This window comes from Coturnix japonica, chromosome 3, assembly GCF_054131305.1.
Source record: "Coturnix japonica strain WE chromosome 3, WE-NBRP24, whole genome shotgun sequence".
NCBI classification, from domain to species: Eukaryota; Metazoa; Chordata; class Aves; order Galliformes; family Phasianidae; genus Coturnix; species Coturnix japonica.
The window spans coordinates 88,672,956-88,694,550 of NC_140665.1; the positions used below are offsets into that span (position 1 = coordinate 88,672,956).

At 41.4% G+C, this 21,595-nt stretch overlaps 1 protein-coding gene across 4 annotated transcripts in view; it reads left to right on the forward strand.

The window, feature by feature from the left end:
* COLEC11 (collectin subfamily member 11) overlaps positions 1 to 21,595 on the forward strand; it is a 33,999-nt gene that overhangs the window by 5,494 nt on the left and 6,910 nt on the right. For 3 of the 4 annotated variants that reach the window (XM_032443521.2, XM_085543943.1, XM_015859357.3), the window contains 2 exons: positions 10,286 to 10,441; positions 17,068 to 17,139. In XM_032443521.2, coding sequence (XP_032299412.2) covers positions 10,312 to 10,441; positions 17,068 to 17,139 — 202 coding nt within the window. In that variant the 5' untranslated portion in view covers positions 10,286 to 10,311. Of the gene's footprint in view, positions 1 to 10,285; positions 10,442 to 11,596; positions 12,461 to 15,818; positions 16,094 to 17,067; positions 17,140 to 21,595 lie in introns of those variants that run through there. The other variant, XM_085543944.1, reaches the window with a different exon arrangement.

The window sequence follows — 21,595 nt, forward strand, 5'->3', positions numbered from 1 at the left end:
CTGTTTACCACTGAGGATCATCTTTCAGTTGGCTTCCATTTGATGTGTCTTCTAAACAGGATCATGTCTGTTGGCAAAGATGGAGACTGATTGGCCAAAGTCTGCTGTAGCATCCTAGTGTAAGAATGCTATTATCTTCTTAGATCTTCATAAATGTGTAGTCATCTGCAGGAACAGCATTATTTAGCATATGCTTTTATGAGGACACATCAGATTTGCACTTTATTTTTTCCCCCCCATTATTTTTTTGTTTCTACAATTATTTCAGTGTACAAATCACTTCTTTTACTTAATGTGGGGAGTTGTTTTGGTAGGCTTCCCTTTCCTCTGTTTTCTTTCCTGCACCTGCACTTGGAAAATTGTTTCAGAAATCTTAAAGGTGAAAACCTATTGAACAGCACTATTGTTATTAAGTTTATCCTTGTCTGTTTATCCGCCTGTCTGTTTTTCAGTGCAGATATTTAGCTGTATTCCCTGTGAGGCTTGCTTTTTCCCATGATGCTTTTTCTCCTATGTAGAGACTTGGCTGTTTTACTGAAGGTGCTTTTAGTCCTTGAATCACCAGTATAATTTATTTCCCACCATTCCCAAGCATCTGGGATTATGAAATCCCAACTGATTATGAAAGTATCAGCATAGATTCGCATGTCAAATGTTATTTGATTCCTGTAGATTCTCAGTTTGAGAATAAAAACAATCTCTTGTTGAAATTACATTGATGCTGCTGCCCCAGTTCGAATGCAAAATTTTGTACTGTGGTGATTTGTTATATTGAGGATATCATTCTGTGAAGCATGTCCTTGTCATTTGAGGATAATATTCTTGGATCATTTCCATGACTCTGGCTTGAATACTGTTGCAAAATATCTCATCCTGCTGTATCTGAAATGCTCCGTATCTTGTGCTGGATATCATTTTCCACTGCAGCCTGGTATGTTGCCATATCTTTCCTACTTTTAGATCCCAATCTTTAGTTATGTACCCACTCTTTTTTTTTTTTTCCCCCCACATTTTTGTGAATTTAGTCCTGTTATTTCTTTCACTTATATGTATTTTTTTTTTCTGTATGCCTCTGGCATGTGAGGGCACAGTTTTATAACACGCTGAAGGCTATCTTGGCTCCTGCCAAGGGCTGGCAATGTTTTTTCACAGGAATGGATGGCCATTTTTCCCTCTCCAGGAGCCAAGCAACTAAATCAACTGAAAAATAACACTGCAAAAAGAGGAATGGTTTTCTGCTGGCTTAGCTACCCGTGCTAGCTCAGTATGGGATCAGATGGCGATTGGTGACAGCATGAAGGAGAGGGTAATGTGTACCTGCAGCAGGGGAGTCAGGCTGCTGTTAGCCCTCATATAGACAGACTTAGCTAGTAGTGATGGGGGGGCTTCCCTCACCCAGCTTCACATACCTACAATGCTGGGAGATGAATGCACGCCTCTAGAGAGCCAATTATACGATCTGTTTTAGGGTGAAATTAATTGTCACAGAAAGGTGCTTTTCCCTGACTTGATTATACAGGGAGTTCATCATGATTTTTCTCAGACTCAGAAATTCAGCCAGAGTGACTGAATCCCACCCAAGGGTCTGTCTGTAACTTCTGCTGGGTTGAGGTCTGGCAGCAAAATGATCCTGATAAATAGGCATCCCTTAATGCCAGCTGTGTTCTATCTCCTAGTTCACTTTTCTGAGGTGCTGTACATGCTGCTTTCAGAAAGACTGAGCAGCAGTCAAGTAGCTTTCTTTTGTTCCTAGACCCTCATCTAAATTCAGCTGATGCAGTGTCAAATACATGAGAAAATGGAGGCAAAATCTATTTTCCCCTGCTGTGTTCTTTCTCCTCAATGAGGACTGAGGGGTAGGATGCTGGAGCAACTGAAAGGAAACCTTTCTTATGTCCACATGTGCTCCAGGGTGGTGCCTTCTGTTCTAACCTGAGTTAACACAATTCAATTTTGAAAAGAGAAAGCACTCATTTTTCTTTTTCCTTTTTTTCCTCTTATTTCCCCCCTCCCTCCTCTCCAGTATCTGATTGCTTGGCTTGATTTGGCTTCTTCACCATGCTTCTTCTTCCCTTGCTTCTTATCTTTTAATCTGTTGTGCCTGAGCTTATGCTACCTTCATATATAGCATCCATCTCCTGGGGGCAGTTCCTCTCTTGAGGAGCTGTGAGCTCACATCTTTTTCAGTTAAGACAGTTCCAGAACTGGTATTTCTCATTTGTGGATCAATACACAAGTGGTATTTCTGTTGTGAAGAAGGCACTCACTGCTGTGGATGCATTGGGATGATGGAGGGGTCTTTCTGCCTGATCTCTGCACCTCAGAGTTTATCTGGGAACTGGGACCATGCTCCCCAAATTAAGTTTTCTTTGTAAATCTCTTCAGTGTCCTCAAGAAGACAACTATCAGACCCTCCTGGAAAACCTCTAGGTGTCTGGACACCAAGAACACATTGGAAAGCAGAAGTTGACTGAATAGGCACTAAATACTCAGATACTGCACAAATATGCCAACTTGTTCAGCCAGTCCTAAGCATATATGAATGTGGAGAGTTGAAAAGTAGTGCCCTAAAGCTTCAGAAATAAGATGAAAATCACGTATGTCAACAATATGTATTCATTTATGTACAGAAATCTTTCCCATAACGTTCTCCAGGTATTCACTGTCTCTTAGAATCATAGAATTATAGAATCACCAAGGTTGGAAAAGGCCTAGAAGATCATCCAGTCCAACCGTTCACTTATTACCAATAGCTCCCACTAAACCATGTCCCTCAACACAACATCCAATTGTTACTTGAACACCGCCAGGGTCTGTGACTCCACCACCTCCCTGGGCAGTCTATTCCAGTGCCTGATTAGTGACTCCTTGGTGTTTTGCAGAAATCTGTGGGGCGTAGCATCAAGACTGATCATCTCTAGGGAAGGAGACTCCACCATCTCTCTGCTTAGCCTGTTTCAGTGCTCTGTAACCCTCAAATAAGATTTTCCTCATGTGAACCCCATATTTTGGATTTGGGGGCAATTTGATCCAATTTTCAGTGTTTCTGACATATTACAAGTACAGCACCAAAAATCACAAAGTATTTCTGCAAGTTACAGCTGCAAATAAGGCTTTGGCAGAGAGACTGTCATTTGATGGAGGCATTAATTTCTTGTTTTTCTTCTGACCAATACAAAGCTAAGATTCTCCCTGAATGTTGCTTTACCATCTAAAACCACCACACGGAGCCACTGTGAGATATCTGGCACACAGTGCAAGAAATCAGGAGGGTCCCCTCTCTCTCTGGCTGTGTGTTATGAAAGAATACTTACCTCTTTCTGTACCCAGTCTTTCTCACACCCTTGCTGAAGCCCCGATTTTATATTTTCAGCATGGATGATGGTACGTTAACACTGCCTCAAACTCATTGACTTCTGCAGAGCTGCATCAGGCAGAAATTTGTCTCACAATTTTTAAAGACATTATTTTCAGTGAAAAGCAAAGCAACTATTCCTGCCCATGACAAGGGCACCTACATGGTACAGTCAGAGCTAATAGTCCCTCATACCTCACAAACATCGGCTGAGGAAATGGCTCTATTGAGCCAGAATTAAATGCACTTTGGGGAGTAACCAATGACTTCCCATCAGCTAGCCTTTTAGTTAACGTTTGCTTCTCATCAGCTCAGACTCACTCTTTTGTCCTCTGAGGCAAACCTCACTGTTCTTCAGCATCATCAGGACCTGAAATGCGCTATGGTGCTGCTTTATGCCTCTCCATGCTCCAAAGATTTCACAGAGACTTTGTAACCACAGCAGTTACAATCCCTGTTTTTACAATTCTAACATCATTAACATTTGGGTATTCTTTTTTTTTATTATTATTATTTTCTCTTTCAAGCTTGTTGCTTTAACCTTTAAATCAACAGTTCTGCAACATTTCAGTGCTTTAACGTGAAGTGCTAAAATGATCACTGAATGTTTTAACATCCTTATCACTGATTCTGATTTTGTATTTTGCCTAAATGGAGAACTCTTGATTATCCAAGGTAACGCATGGGGGAGCTGGGAGGACAAATGAGAGAATGCTTAGATAAGGAAAAAACAGAACAACACAAGACGTCTGTAGGTTAGGATTATCAGCAGTGCTGTAATGGGGAAAGGGAAGGTCAGTGGCACATCTCTAGTATGAAAGACTTCCCTTCCAGGGAATAATCCATAGCCTCTGGGCACTGCTTATCCCAGAAACTTATCCCTAGGCTGTGCTGGGACCTGGTACCACCCTTCTGACTCTGTATTCTGCTTTTTATTTCTTCAAAGTGTTTGAAATAAGTGTGAAGTCTGTGTTATAGCCTGGCATTTCAATGGCATTGCTTTGTGGGTACAAATTGCATCCCTTGGGATGTGGCTTCCAGTCTGTTTGGGTATTTGAGGGTACACAAGCTGCCAGGTAACACCTTCCAGGACTGGGGTGCAGGTGACGAAGACTTGAGAGGTCAGGGAAGTGAAAACTGTATAAAGGTGCTGATGTGTCTGTACTGCTGACTCAAACCTGCTTGGGGAATTCACCCCCCAAATGCATTGTACTGCTTCCAGCTGTGGGCTGCCTCTGCAGATCTGTCTGTACCAGGAATGCAGGCAGTTCAGCATACAGATAATTCTGAGAATTCAGATAGCACTGAGAGTGAAGTATGATTACAGATCTTTAGCTTTATTTTTTTAATTACCTAAGAATGAAAATAAGTCAGTAAAATAAAAACATCTCAAAGAGGAGCTAGAATTGTAACCTCAAAGAAGAATCATGTAGGATTATAGAGGGCTCTTGTTTCTTTGGTTATTGACTGGCTGGACATTAATGCCAGCAAGTATCATTTTCCTTCTGCATTTTCCATTGATTTGTATTCAACAAGGCAGGTCACCCATCATTTTGCTTTTAGGTCCAAAAGAGCGACTAAGCCATTGGCCCTTGTAGAGCAGCTGCTGGCACTTGCAGAGTCCCTGTATTTGAGCCATTAGCTGGAAGTGAGCTCCAGGCTTTCCACTTGCAGCAGGGTGGTTCAAGAGTGCCTGGTGCCAGCTGGCCTGGCTGCCCTGAGCTGTTCCCAGCAAGCCTGAGGTGTGCTCTGCCCCTGGGCTTCCCAGTGACTTTGCTGGGGTTTGTCACTTGAAACCTGGATTTGTAAACCTCATCTCTTAGCAGCCCAGGCAGACTCCCTAGAGATCACAGAGCTCAACAGTTGATTTGACATTATTACGCTTAGACATGTTTTTGCTTTTTTTTTTTTTTTTCCTTTTGTTTTGTTGTTGTTTTGTTTGTTTTTAAGGGAAAACCATGCAAATCCTTTCTCTTCTTCCTCCTTTCATTCACTTCAAAGCTTTCAACCTGCTGTGACATACTGGCCATTGTAGGTACAACAAATTTGACTCATAACCCTTGCATAGAGAGCTTAATAGGAAGTACTTGTACTTCTGCAAGTGCTGAACATCTATAGGTTTCTCACTGGCATTGGTTATTTTAACACTGAAGTTACCCCCAGACCAAGGACTAACATGGAATTTGGAAGATACACTGGCATCCTTTTCTGAGGAATGTTTTCAGTGTAATTTAATTTTCTAAATGCCTGTATGAATCTGGATGTGAAAGGCCTTAAGGATAGGTCAGAAAGGCAAGGAACTTTCCAGGGTTTTAAAATGAAAGGTATTTCTGTAGTAAATACCTGGAGATGAAACTGCTACTTCAATCACATAAGATCATTTTAGCTGCAGAAGAGGGTTTTTATTTTATAACAGGAAAAGGTGGAGAAAATGATATCCACAGTGTTTCTGGTCTGATTTCTACGATTAATTTGTTCCTTTACTGCAGCAGCAGACGTTATAGCTTTATATACAACCTCTTTGGAGATTTCCTCTGTTACTGGCTATTCTCAGACTGAGGTAATTTCCCAAGCATTCACAAGGGGCCTGGATATTGTGACCTGCTTGAAACCTAGGAGCTCTGCTCTCTGCTATGATTCCCCTAAGGTCATGGTCTGACAGCCCAATTTCTGTGCCAGGTAAGCTGTCATGAGGCAGCATGAGCTGCATCCCTGAGGCCTGTAAGCTGTGCAGCAACAGGCAGTGGTGAATGGGATGTTTCAAGTGGTGAGAGAATCCTTCTTTTCTGGCTGCCGAGCAGAGCCACCAAGCAGCCCTGAAGAGCCTGTCCTATGCCTGAGTTCAGTGGGAGTTTGTAAAGGGAGATGAATATTTAACATATCCCCAGACTTTGATCTTCCAGTTGTAGTCTGGATATGTCAAAAGGCACATAAAAAGAAACCAGCAGTGGTAGTGCTGCCTTTATATTCACCAATGCAGAGACTGGAGCACCTTCCTCATTTCAATTCCTTCCATCTTAGGTTTTTCATTTCATTCTGCAATTCATCACTGACGATCTTCGTCACCAGGGTGCTGGATGCTCATGCTGAAACTGCTTGGATTTGCAGGCTTTCTACTGGGTATCTGAACCACTTGGTTTACAAGCCTTTCTTTGATCTTCTGGATGAACCGGGGATGCATGAAAAAAAGCATGGCCAGCAGGCTGAGGGAGATGATCCTCCCCCTTTACTCTGCCCTGCCGAGGCCACATTTAGAGCACATTGTCCAGTTCTGGGCTTCCCAGTTCAAAAAAGACAGCAGTCTCCTAGAAGGAGTCCAGCAGAGGGCAACAAAGATGATAAAGGGCCTGGAGCATCTCCTGTATGAGGAAAGGCTGAGTAACCTGGGTCTGTTCAGCCTGGAGAAAAGAAGGCTGAGAGAGGATCTGATAAATGTTTATAAATATCAAAGGGGAGGTGGGAGTCACTTGGATGAGGCCAGGCTCTTCTTGGTGATGTGTGTGATAGAACAAGGAGCAATGACCTAAAACTTAAACATAGGAAGTTCCATACAAACATGTGGGAGAACTTCTTTACAGTAGGGGTGATGTAGCACTGGAACAGGTTGGCCAGAGAGGTTGTGGAGTCTCCTGCAATGGAGATATTCAAGACCCATATGGATTCCTACCAGTGTAACCTATTGTAGGAAACCTGCTTCAGGAAGGTGGTTAGACTTGATCCCTTTAGGCCCTTTCCAATCCCTGGCTGTGAAGCTGTAGCTGTGGGCTCAGGCAGGACCCATTTCTTCTCTTCCTGCAGTTACCACCCAGGATGGTCCATCACCTCTCAGAGATGCCGTTGCTGATAGTTAAACACCTGTGTTCAGGTACTGTGTTTCCAGGCACAAGCCTCTGCCATGTCCTCCTGCCCCATGCCTGTCGGTGTTTAAGAAGCGTTTGAACAATTCCCTCAATAATATGCTTTAACTTTTAGTTAGTCCTTGTGTGATCAGGCAATTGAAATTGATGATCTCTGAAGATTCCTTCCAACTGAATTTGACTCACCTCACCTCACTGTGTTTTATTGCTCCCTATTTCACTTGCTGTCTGTTGTGACTTGGACTGTGGGCTTGTCAAAAAAAAAGCAAGGCCATCCACTGTGGATACTAAGAGCTCCTCTGGGATGCCAGGTTCATAAGGATTTAGTGCTTTCTACTCTGTGGCTGGGAATTTCCTCTAGAGGAAACGTGGTTGGATTCCAGCTTAATGTATGTGAAACAATTTAGGCAGTTGGGAGAAGGTTGCTATCATAGTGCTCTGATGTGCTATAAGCCATGTCTGACCTGGCTTCTGGCAGCCAAGACTGGCTCTGTGCATGGGAAAAGCAGGCGATGGTCTGAGACAGCTGAGAACAACAGCACAGCAAATGTTTTTCTGCTGATTTTATCAGTCAGAGACCTGGGGAACTGTGCTCGTTGCTACTTCTGTAGGGCTTTCCATCCAACATACAAATTTCTGTTACTTTTGATACTTTCACCACCTTCTGCTATTTCTGTTCTCGTGTCTACCTTTATGATATACTTTCTCTTCCATCCCTGCTTCCTCATTCATGGGGCAGAAAAATTCAGTTTTGTCTGCACTCTGGAGAACCCTCAAGTGCTGCTGCTGCAGCTGTGACAAAACTTATTGTGGCCTAAGTATTCGAGTAGCCCCTGCTGAGATTTGTGTGCTCCCAGCAATACCTGAGCTAGGTATTTTAATGCTGATTCAGACATGTATGCATGAACTGCAGTCATCCTCGTTATGGCAGCATTTGCAAAATTCTGTAAGCTTAACACTAACGCTATTAACGTCTGCATATGTGTGAGTGTTGTCCCTCCAGAATCAGCACCTTAAGTTATGAGAGGAGACTTCTGCAGATGACATTAGTACTTGGCAATCTGAGCAGAGTGTTGTGAGGTTATGACGTGTATCTCTAGTAAGATTGCCTGCATTGCAGTCTGCAAGATTATAGATAATAACAGAATTGAGAAAGAGAGTTTAAAAATAAAACTGTTGCTCTACAGATTAGTGGAATCTTTTATTTTCTGGTCCATATACTCCTGAATCTCTTCATCCACATGAAAACGCCAATGTTAGCATCTCTCTTTATCTCAATAAAACTATCACATTAGTTAATCCTATGTAGTGTTTTAAATTTTTCATTATGAGGGAAATAAGGTTCTGCTATGTGGCAATCTTATCATGAACATGAGTTTAATCCTAGGGAAGCAGCTCTTCATTGCTAACTGTAACTATATCTGTGACAGCTCAGATGGGGGTAGAGTTGGTATCTCTTTTCTGGCCAGCTTAGGCTGAAATATTGGAAATAAGGAGTTTTTTTTTCTCAGAGAGGTTGATAACGTATTGGAACAGGCTGCTCAGGGCAGTGGTGGAGTCACTGTCTCCCTGAGGGTGTTGAAGAATCATGGAGATGTGGCACTGAGATCCATGGCTTAGAGGACACGAAGTTGATGGGTTGGTGGTTGGACTAGATGATCTAGTGTCCTTTTCTGACCTTAATGGCTCTATGAGCTCTTCCCAGGTCCAAGAACAAACCCTTATCTTTTCCAGGCATGCTCTTTCTCTTGTGACTTGCTTTGGAAAGAAAGCTGGGGAATAACTGGAAAAGGAAAGCTGACCCATAAAGCTGCACATGGAGGGCAACTTGCTCTTTCTCTGTCTTAAGCTTTGGTGTCTGCTTCACCAGCTCATTCTTACCCCGAAGTTCTGTCCCTGCTGGAGGGCACTTTTATTTCAGGTTATCTCCAAAATAACAGATCCACCCTCTTAGACCCTTCCAGGTTGGGACACAGACCTGCGTACTGACCCTGCGCCTGTGCCCAGCTCTGCAATGCTTATTTCTGAAGAAAATGAGAGTGTAGGGGGTAACATAGGGCAGTCTTCCTGTTCTAGATGTAAAATGCATGCAGCTGTGTTAGGGCTATAAAAAGTGATATATGAATGCTTTCTCTTGAAACCCTGATATGACTTTCAGCTTGTTTGTGTAGTAGAAAGCCTTGGTGAAAGAAGGAGTGGAAAAACATGCCAGAAGTACATAAATAACACTTTTGTCAAAGAATGTTTCTAAAGACCTCCTAAATATCAGCTTTTGATGGTCTTTTCACACAAATTCCATTTTTATACTGTTGTTTTCAAGAGATTTCTTCACAGCCTAATACCAGGAAAGCCATTTCACATGTAAGCTTAGGCGAGGGTATGTTTCAAATGTGAATCTTCTGGGGATTTATTGAAGGCTCTTATTTAACTTTGCTGTATGATATAGTGAAATACCATCTCCCTCCCACTCTCACTGAGTTATGTGAGGGATATTGAAACTAGGGGGTTGAAACTTGATGATCATTGTAGTCCTCCTTTTCAGCCCAGGCCATTCTATGATTCTATTGTGTCAGACAATTTACTGGGCATAATTTCAGTGTGCAGGCAGATGGGATGTGAAATTCCAGGCCTTCAGGTTGGTCTTATCACCTACTGAATTGCTTCTTAAGAGCAGTATGCACTCCTAAGTGGCAGCTAAGTGCTGACATTTTTCAGTGCAAGCCCATGTACTAGATTTTCTCCTTTGACCTTTTCCTGCCTACAGTGAGAAATAGTGAACGTGGAGTTGCTTGCCATTGACTTTACTTCTCTCTATCTCTTTCTTGACTAAATTCATCCTGAGCTTTATCTTACCCACTCTAGCACCGGAACAAACTGCTGAATGTGATGCTACATGTTTCACGTATGCCTGTGTTATGTGCAACCTGCTTGGAGGACCTGACAAATCCTCCTCATGCTGTGTGGGTTATAGCATGCAAAAATATATTGTATTCATAGGAGGATGTTGCATATGTTCAGAAACTGTTGAAAGTCTGTGGAATTCTCATAATTGTTTATTCATTCTTTTGTTTAGGAGTCAGTGACCTGTAAGTGCTCATTATGAAGAGAGATCTGGTTTTCTTGGTGACTCTAATTAGCCTTGCCTTCCTGTCACTGCTAAGGTCTGGATATACTCAACATATTGCAGAGGAGTCCTGCTCTGTTCAGATTCTTGTCCCAGGCCTCAAAGGTAATGTGGAAGTCTACTTCATCATTCAAATGCTAATATTTGCTTTCTAACGGGCTTATCTGTACCACTGGTACTTTCTAACAGAGACAAAAAAAAGGTACTTTTTCTCTTCGTCCATTTTGTAGCCTCCTTGTATGTGAAGTTTTAAGGTTCTTAAGATTAATTAAAGTCTGTTAAAATTAAAATGGTATAGAGAATGCATGCCAAAATTTCCCAGACTTGCTCCTGATCATTAATGCTTGCTCTTCTGATATACGTGGCCTATTTGTTTTCTCTGTGTTTATACTCATGACTGATAGAAGAAGACTGTAAAGTCAGGCCATACGTTATGCCTCGAGATATTTTCATTGCCATTTTGCAAAGTCCTAATGGGAAGTATTTTGTATGTTCTGCTTTTATGCTTGTCTTCCTTTGGGCTAAATTTCTATTGGTTTTAAATGCCGGATTACCTTTTAGAAGAAGTAAAAAAAAAATTAAAGTTAGGTTTTGGAATTTTTATATTTTCTGAGGGGACTGAAGCATAATTTTTCCAAAATATTCCCTCAAAAATATGGTATTATAAACCGTTGATCCTCCTGCAATAAAACATGTATTAAAGTACCTTAGGTAGGAAATCAACATCTGCAACAGTGTCCACTATGGTGTGAAATCCCAGCTGCGTTATTAGATAGTTAATAAGAGAGATGTCCATCATGGAGGCTATGGTGTTTCTACTGAAGCGTAATGTTCCATTTGAGAAGAACAGAGCTGGTCTGTTACATCTAAGTCTTCTGAGGTATGACTAAGCCTTGAATGAATTAGTTCCACTAAGATATTTGCTGTGAAATAGGCATAAAGTAATAAAATCTTTATATAATTCACAAAGAACAATACAACCAAGGTAAAGGTGTTGCCCAGAGTTATGGAGATCACTCAAACAGTAACCACAGCAATGGGAACCTTAGTCTTTGAAATGGTTTCTCAGGTCAGAGAAGTTGTGAGGCTTTGTCAAGTTTTGTGACTTCTTTGCCTTAGTTTCCCTACTTCTGTAATCTGTCAAAATTAACAGCTTTAGCTATGATTTTTATGAAGGGACCATTATTGCAATTATATGTAGCACAGTCTTTTTTAGAATGTTTAAGCAGTATAATAATAATCTTGGCCCTTTTCCAAAAGGCAAACCTGAGCCAGGAAACAACAAAGAAGGCTGGAAACCATCATATGCCAATGATTTCACTCTGCTTCATGTATTGAAGGCACTGCAGAAGTGAGAAAGATTGATGTACAAATTCAGTGAAGCACAAAATGGCCTGATGCAGCCCCAGTTGATGTGAAGTCTCTAAAAAGCTATCAGTGCTCCAGCTATACTGTCAGGGGGCCTGGCTCTGAGCACTGTTAATGAGATACTGCTGTCCCCCCCTTGGCACAACTCCAAGCCATTTCAGTGGCCAAACCTTCCTTTCAACTGAACATTGATGTGGCTGTGTGCCCAAATTTCAGCTCCCACACAATGGGGTTTTCTCACTGCGGTTGTTAGATTTGCCCCTGCTCCTCCATGGCTGAGCAAGATCTACAGAGACGGAGCAACAGAAACCTGCTCCGCTGCTAGGCATGAGCTAGATAGGATTTGAGAGAAAGAAGATACTGGGAACACGTGGAAGAAATGATGGAGACTATGGAATGTGTGAAAGGAAAAAGGAGAAGGTGGAGGCGATGCAGAGAGTGGAGCCCAATTGGCAGCTGAGGGAGAAAGACTCCAGGAAAAAGCATCCAAAGTAGGGGAGTGAAATGAAGAAATTTTAGAAGAACGGGAAGAGATAAAGGGAAAAAGAGAGGAAGGGCACAGAGAATGAGAATGAGCAGAGAGACTGGAAACTGGAGAAAAAAATAAAGTCTTAAGAAAATAACACAAAGCCAATTAGGACCCTACAGAACAAAGGATATTGGAAGGGGGATGAGATGAGAATGGAGGTGGAAATGGAAGATGAAGAAAGCCAGTGAAGACGCCCAGAATAGAAAAAAGGCACAAATGAGAGTAAGGTCAGCAGCTTAGGTCTGGGACTGATTTTTTTTTTCTTTCTTTTATTCCCCCCCCAACCCCCAATACCTCACCTGTATAAAGGAGAAAAATGAAATGAAGGAGGGAAATGTACCATGGCTCTGAGATTCCAGACAACAGAATTATCTGTGTTTTAGAAAACCAATAATATTAATAATGGGAAAGTGCATTTTGTGTGAAGAAGGAATGGATAGCAGTGTCCTACTGTATTGCTCACTACACTGTAAAGAAAAAAAACATTACACAGAATAATCCTTCAAAGCTTTTTTTGTTTGTTTTGCCATCTTGTTTTGTCTCCTGTCCATAATCTAAGGCAGGAATTGTCTCTAAATTGAAGAAATATGAATTTGAAGGCTCGACTGTTTGGTGGATAAAATGTTGGTTAGATGGTCATAGCCAGAGGGTTGTTGTCAAGGGTTCTATGTCCTGCTGGAGTCTGGTCACAACTGGTATCCCCCATAGATCCATCCTGGGAACAGTAGTCTTCAAAATCTTTATCAATGACATAAACAGTAGGAATGAATGTACCCTTAGCAAGTATGCTGATAACACCAAGCTGAGTAGTTCAGTTGACACAACAGAAGGAATCACAGAATCACAGAATCACAGAATCACAGAATTACCCGGGTTGGAAGGGACCTCAAGGATCATGTAGTTCCAACCCCCCTGCCTAGCAGGGCCACCAAACATACACATTTACTAGATCAAAGGAAGGGATGCCATTGAGAGGGACTTGGACAGGCTTGAAAAATGGGCCCACATGAACCTAGTGAGGTTCAACAAGGTCATGTGGAAACAGTTACACTTGAGCCAAGGAATCCCAGATATGAGTACAGGGAGAACTCGTTGAGAGCACTCCTGTAGGGAAGGACTTGGGAGATCCCGATGGATGAAAAGCTGGACATGAGCCAGCAGTGTGCTCTTGCAGCCCAGAAGGTCGATCGTGTCCGGGACTGCATCAAGAAGGGTGGCCAACAGAGAGGGAGGTGATTGTCCCCCTTTACTCTGCCTCTGTGAGGTTCCACTTGGAGTACTGTGTCCAGGCCTGGATCCCCCAGCACAAAGTATAATGAGGAGCTGTTGGAGTAGATCTAAAGAAAGGTCACAAAGACAATTAAAGGACTGGAGCATCTCTTCTGTGAAGGACAACTGAGGGAGCTGGGCTTGTTTAGTTCAGAGAAGACTCTGAGGAGACCTCGTGTGGCCTTCTTGAATGGAGCTTATAAACAGGAGGAGGACCAAACTTTTACACTGTCTGATAGTGATAGAACAAGGGGGAATGGTTTTAAACTAAAGGAGTGGAGATTTAGTTTAGATGTTAGGAAGAAATTTTTCACTCAAAGAGCGGTGAGACCCAAGCACAGGCTGTCAAGAGAAGCTGTGGATGCCCCATCCCTGGAGGCATACAAGGCCAGGCTGAATGGGGCCCTGGGCATCCTGATCTGGTGGGTGGCAACCAGCCCACAACAGCGAGGTTGGGGCTACATGGTTCTTAAGATCCCTTCCAGCCTAAGCCATTCTATGATAATTGTCTTACTCAGTGACATACAACACATAAAAAGTTAATGTTACATAAATAAAAACAGAACTCTTTTTTACACCCTTACTTGATGATACTGATTCTGCTCAAATAGAAGTAACTGAAGGCAGTTATCATCAGCCAAGGAATACTTAACAGTTCATGCAGTTAATATTTGGTGTGCTATTTTTATTACAGTAGATTGTATCACTCAAAGTAGGAAGAATGCAAACAGAATCAGAGACAAACCCCGTCCCAGTGAATTCACACAAGCAAAATGACAGTAATAGATTTATTGTATGAACTGAGATCACTCCCAGAGGTGACAGTATGGTGCAGTATCAGGTTTGTATCTGCTACCTAGGTGCTGCTACTCTACCGTTCAGTACTAGGGCTAGATTTCTTCTGGGATTGTGGGGTATCACAACAGCATGCAGCATTGCTGGGCATTTTGTTCTGTTACTGCAAAGCACTGGGAAATGAGATGTGTATTTGTATAGCAGGGCTGGGGCACAGAGGACAGGGGTAAGGAAGATGCTAAGTGGGTGGAATGGCTGCAGCTGGAGAAAGAGCCCACACTGCAGCTGCTGAGCAGGAAGCACAATTGCATGACTGCAGCCTCTTGCACTGAAGGGACAGGGACTACCCAAAAAAGGGACTGGAAAGACTAGGTATCTTTCTCAAATAACAATTATTTATTTATTTACCTAAATCAGTTGATGTTAGTCACTGATAAATCATTTCTTGTCTAAAATTATTTATTTTATTTATTTATTTATTTATTTATTTATTGGCCCATGACACCTTCCCAGTGCTCAGTGCACATACAGCAGAAACAAGGGCATAAGAACTGCAAAGCTAAACTGGCCACTGCTCAGTTCCTGATAGCAAAGATCTTGCTGCTTAGAACAGCTGATAACAAAAACTTGCTAAGTGATCTGTAGCAGGACCTGTAATGGGGTAATCTCCTCATAGGGAAAGTTTCTTAAACACTCACTAAGGAATGTGGTGTCATCTTATTATAGGAATAAATACAGGCAAGTGTAATGGCCTGAAGCAAGAGTGATCTATTTTACTGATCCCTAATGTGCAGCTTTCACTCTGAAGAACGTGTAAAGCAATAGGCTGTAATAGCCTGCTCTGAGCCTCCAGAGAGCAGGGAAAAGTCATTGTCAGGATTTATCTTTGGGAAGCAAAGAACTCATAACCAGCCCTGAGGAGGGAAAGACAATCATACAGAACCTATTGGTTACTTGGTAATAAAGAAGCGGTGTTCCCAAATGTGCCAAATAATAGCCTGTTCCACACTAACAGTATTATTCACTGGGGATTATGTGGAGTTTGTCCTCATTAAGGTCAGAGAATGGCCTATTTTTGCATGTCTGAAGGCAGGAGAGGTGGTCTGGAGCTTGCTGGCAGCCTGAAGAAGGAAACAGGTTGAGGGCTGAGCCACCTATGTCTATAAGGAGTGTGAGCTGGAGGCTGCAAATCTGAAATGTGCAATTTTGGCTTGTTTTTATGTGTTACTTCTGTAGTCCTTCTCTAAAATGTACCTTCCAGTTATGACAGAGAGCTTGAGGGGAACAAGAGAACCGCTGACCTTCCTGTTATGGTGCTTACTTTATCTTCCTCAAGGACAGCTGTTGCTCACTCTCCTCTCCTGCATTACAGAGCTGTGGCATCAAGCCTGCTGTGCTAGCTATAGATTTTTTGTCTTAATGTTTTCTTTTCCATGGAAGCTGTAGAAGTTTGCGTTTTTTTCACATACATTTATTTAATAAAGGTGGTTATTTAAATTGTCTTATTTTCAACTGGAACAGAATTGTTTCCTTCAGACTGCCTGGTGTGATGTTATGTTCTGGTTTTAGAAGAAAAAGAATGTTGATAAGACACTGATGGTTATAGCTGCTGCTAAGCAGAGTTCTACAGAGCTGAGGCCATTCAGCAAAGGGTCCAAATTGCTGGCAGGGGACAGAATTAGGACAGCTGATTTCAACTGGCCATAGAGATATCCCATACACATATCCCATGTGACATCACACAGAAGGAGTATTGAAAGGAGTGGGAGTTCATCTTTTTCTCTTGTGCTGCTCAGGTGGGTAGCTCAGGATCAGTTGTGCAATGATGAGCAATGCTGTATACGTCTGCATAAACATATGTATGTAGTCATAATTATTATCCTTTTCTCTATCTTAGTAAATAGGTTTATGTCAACACACAAGTTCTACTCTGTTTTTTTTTTGTTCCCACTTCCGTCCCCTTTTCCACTGGGAAGGAATGAGTGAGCAGATAATTTTGTGGTGATGAGCCACCTGCCAGTTCAAATCACAGCAATCATTCTTTAAAATTCTATTTGCCTGAGAGATTTTTAAATTTATATCAATAGAAAACAACAACAGTAGGGAACAAAACAATTTAAGTGACTCCAATGAAAGATGCCAGGTAGGCACACTGTATGGGAACTGTTGGGTTCTGGCCTGAAACACTGATTGGTCACCTGAGGAAAGGACCTGGTCAGTCCTGGGAGTACAGGTGAAGGCAATTCATCTGTGTGACTGGAAGGGGGTGGAGTCTGGCTGCACATCTCTCAGACCCCATTTAAGGGCTGACTGCCACTGGGGAGTTATCTCTCTCTGGAGACTCTTCCTTGGTGAAGCTTTCCCATGTGATCCTAGAATCTTAAACATGTATCCTGTTATGCTTTGCTGTGAAGAGGCAATGTTTGCTAGATAATCAAGATGTGTTTGGTGAATGTGGAGATAGAAGGCTATGTGTTGAGTTAACGCCTTATTCTGAGGCTTCTGCTTAACTAAATAGTGGTATTGTTGTGCTGTGTTGACTAAAGCTGTGAGGGTTCAGTAACATATTGACTTCAGTTTTGTCAGTAACTGTGTTCACTGTGGGAAAGTTATTCTCTGTGCTTCAAAGCTCTCAAGCTATGTTTTGCTTGCTTTTATTTTTTCCCTCTTTAGTAAGCTTGTATTTTCAGTATAGAAAATGACACTCTTGTCACTGATACCAGTAGAAAATAGTTCTGTTTTAATGTTGTTCTCCTTTTTATGTCAATAGGAGAGGCTGGAGAAAAGGGGGAGAAAGGTGCTCCGGGTCGTCCAGGTAGAGTTGGCCCTCCAGGAGAAAAAGGTAACTTTGTTAAAGAAGATATTTTGAAAGTAATTCCTTGCCAAATGCTGCCTTTTCTTGTGAAGCACTGATGATGGGAATCCTCTGTTTGCTGGATAACTAAACTGTTCTTAGATGTTTCCATGTATCGTATATGCTTTTTTGTAAACTAGATTTTGCTTTCAGGTCCAGAAATTCTTCGAGAAAATGGTGTCTTTTTTTTTTTTTTTTTTTTTTTTTGTAGGGAAGAGGGGAGAAATCATGAGGTTTGCATTCCTTGTTTCCTTTTGTTTGTATATGTGAATGTTCTCAGTACCTTAATTAAAACCATTGTGGGAAGGCATTAAGCTATAATAGGCAGAGATGGCTGTCATTGATTCTGTATTTCTTAGATCACAGTTCAGTGATGCTTATGGGAAGATGGTATTAAAACTGTTTATGTTGTAGTTCACAAAATATTTTGAGCTCCTGAGGAATAGAGTTCAACAGCATTCAGTTATAGAGCTAGGAGAAACAACGTTTCTGTCCTACAGGAAATTCTGTCTTTTCGCGTTTGTTCTCCTTCGGAAGAAAGGAAAGCTGACCTTTGAATGTTTTCCAGGAGATGCATATTCTGAAAAAAATCACACTAGGTTTAGTCAGAGCCTTTTATTTCAATACTAAAATGAAATATTTGACATCCCTATCATTAGAGCATTGGAGTTTTTACCAGACTGAATTTGCCAGCTTCATTTCGAAGCCATCACAGTGGTAATTTATACTTTCTTACAGTGACGCGTATTCTGTTACACAGTACTTTTGGGCAGATATGGAAGTCTTATTTCTGCTTTTTCCCTTGAGACCAAGAATCATGGGTAGAGCTCATACCCTAGAATTCATTGAGAAGCTTACAACTCCCTTGAGGTGTGTGTGTGTTCGGTCTGTGTACTTTCCTTATGGAGATGTAGCCTTCAAGGACAACTGTCATAAAAAGAAAAATTTGGAAACTAGAATTTTAACTCCCACAAGGTAATGCAGCATGAAGAGAAGTGAAAGTACTTCTGAATAACTTTGGTTAGGTCATATAGAGGTCTCTAGTCTAGTCTCCTACTTAAAGCAGGACGGGCTTAAAATTTAGATCAGGCTGCTCAAGGTTTTGTCTGGTGGACTTCTGAAAATCTCTAAGGATGGAGATTCCATAATCTTTTTGATTGGCTTGCTCTCTGGTCTCATTGTGAAATATGTTTTCCTTAGGGCCAATCAAGGGACTGGCATCCCTACTCTCCAGCACACCAACTACTCCTGAGGTTGTGAGCAGACTCACGGAGGCTGCTCTGTGCTCCTTCCTGTCACTGATGAAGATTTTAAACACTATTGGTCCCAGGACTGCATCCTGAAGGATGGCACTCGTAATCAGCTACTGATTAGATTTTGTCAGCCTTGCAGCAGCTCAGCTGAATTTCTCAGCACCCTTGGATGCTTTCTCACCAATGCTATGGATGTGTGTTCAACTTAAGTATACTCAATTGTCCTCTAACATAGGTAGCATCTCCTCCCTGTGTTCTGTCACCAGGAGAGAAGACCCAGTAGAACACTTTGCCAGTAAAAACAAAGGCAAAGAAGGTATCAAGTATCTCAGCACTGTCTATCTGTATCATTGTTTCCTTCCTTCCAATCGGAGTGCCCATGTTAGTCCTCAGTCCAATTTTTACTGCTGCTTTTCCTGTTTTTTCCTTTTTACTGCTTTTTCATGCTATTTTCATATACCCAGCCAAGATCAACTCTAGCTGAACTTTTTCTTTCCTCCCTTCATCCATGAATACCTAGGGAATACTTCCATTCTGTCCTTTATTAGCCTCTCTCTGTGCCCAGCCTCATGTGCGAACTTACACTGTGCTTGTTGTCCCATCATATCTGGGTGGCTGATATCATTGAATAGACTCCTAGTTCCTCCTGTTTGTTTCCCTAGATATGACCTTTTATGGTCTAGTGGTCGTAAGATGGGCAAGTGGTCATATCACCTTTACATGGGGAGCTGGGGAGTCTCTCCCATTGCACAGTCTTATGTCTTTCTTTGAGCTTTGCATTTTGTTGAATGAATTCCATGATGTAACTTTTCATTTGTGTAGATTTATATGTAATATTGCATTTACTTGGAAAATCATCCTAAGAGAAGCTCAGTTCTAATAATTAGAACAGTTTTTCAGTTTTTCGTGTGTCAGTATGTCCAAAACATGGATGTGACTGGATGAAGAAACATTGAAGAGAACATTCATTGCAAGAGAAATGTACGTGAAACTGAAAAGAGATGAAAGAAAATTTAATATTTATGCATTCTATATCATATTTATCCAGGCAGTGCTTTCAGTGCAAAATCTCTTACTGTTTCTGTAGCAACATTTCCTTTCTGCTTTCCTTTTGTGTATCCAAATTTGACTTGACATGTATATAGTTTTGTGATGTTTAGTAAATCCTTCCTTCTGTTATAGTAAGAAATTTCACAATGATTTTCTCAGAAATAACCAGTTCAGCATCTGTTCCTGAACAGATTATCTAATATCCATTTGTGATCTGCTATTGGCTTTGCCTTTTAGCGCAATTTTTTTGATCTCTTGGGCATGTAACACTAATGCCCTTGGTAGTCTTGTCCAACTATTTTAAAATCTCAGTTGGTCTAAAGCTTAGACTCGTGATCCGGGTACCCAACACATAGCTTACTGAATAATGTTGTCTCACGTTCCATTTGCCCCATTCTATGAGTACACTTAGATGCTCACAGAAGCTCTGTTTCTGTTCAGTACACTGTTAAACTGCAGTCTCTATATTAACACATATGGCCCCCTGTAGTTTTTAAGCACATTTTTATGGAGGCTTGATAATTGATGTCTTATTGGGTTGGTATTTGTCTCCTTCTATGGATAGAAACTGCTACATTTCATTGTATATCACTGCTATTTGAATAAGTGCTGGTTTACACGAGGGAAAGATTATAATTCTTCTGTTTTGGTGTTAATTTATAATAATAATAATGTATGTAAGAAAGGGTTTTTTAAGGTATGTTTGACCTGAAATGAACACCTCAGAATTAGAAAGTGCTGCAAATGTTTTCATCATTCTTTCTTCATAATATTGACATGTTTTAGTAATTCAGACGCTCATAAACATTGAAACTTTCTGGTACTTTCTTGAAATAAATCTGTTTCTGAGTGTCCTGATGTTTCAGGGTGACATCAGATATCCTAATGTCTTTGGGCACTGATTAAGGTTAAATTACACTTACTTTTGCCATTACTTTTAATTAATTGTATAGGTCAATTATGATGCATAGCATATCAGCAGAATTTAAAACTGTGTTGGCCTTATGTAAAGTGTAGAGCGCTGGATCAAATAAAATGTTAAGTACAGTCGTATGATATTCTTGGGATGGGACCAAACAGTCTCTACCTTTGCAGTGTTAGTGCAGCCTCTGATGTGACTTCACAGAGTCACAGAATTGCAGGGGTTGGAAGGGACCTCGAAATCATCAAGTCCAACCCCTCTCCTAAAACAGGTACTGTACAACAGGTTGCACAGGTAGACATCTGGATGGGTATTGAGTATCTCCATAGGAGACTCCACAACCTCTCTGGACATTCTGTTCCAGTGCTCCATCACTTTTACCGTAGAGTTCTTCTGTATATTTGTATGGAACTTCCTGTTCCATACTATTGCTCCTCATCCTATCACAGTGCACCACCAAGAAGAGCCTGGCTTCATCCATTTGCCTCCCATTAGATATTTATGGACTTTGATCAGATCCCTTCTCCCTCCTCTTTTCCCCAGGCTGAGCAGACCCAGGTTATGCAGCCTTTCTTCGTGGGGTGGTATTCTCCAGGCTGTTTTTCAGCTTCTGTCAGCTAATGCTTTCCTAGGCAGTTCTCAGGCGTGTTCTGGGAACTAACAAAATGAACAGCTTGCAACTGATTACCTTAGTTTAAAGAGAAAGATGATTTAGGATTATGGAGTACACCATTCTTGGCCAGCTGGTTCCCAGTGCTAGGGAGGAGTCCCAGGCATTTAGTTTACTAGTACTGACATAGCCTCTAAGTATGAGAGAAGAGTCATTAATTTAACTGGATTGGAGCCAGAGTGCTCAGTCATTTGTATAATCAAATTCTAAAGAGAGGTAATAATGTCTTAATTTATATTTTAATATTACTGATTGCTCATTAATATGTAATCAATCAATCTCTTACATTCTGGAGTCAACTTTTACAGGAATTTATTGCTCGCTAAGGAGTGCTGCAGGCAGAATTCCATATGAAAGTCCTGACATTGGCAGCTGTGGATTCACAGAGTGGGTATCTAATTCAAAACTATCTTCCAAATCCAACTGAACTCAGTAGGATTTTAAGAAAACTTATGCTAAATGGAGTGGACTAAAAAGGCTTCAGTATAGGCTTCAGTGTAAGTAAATATCTAGAACAGGGACCTTAGGGATACATCATTTAATTTATAC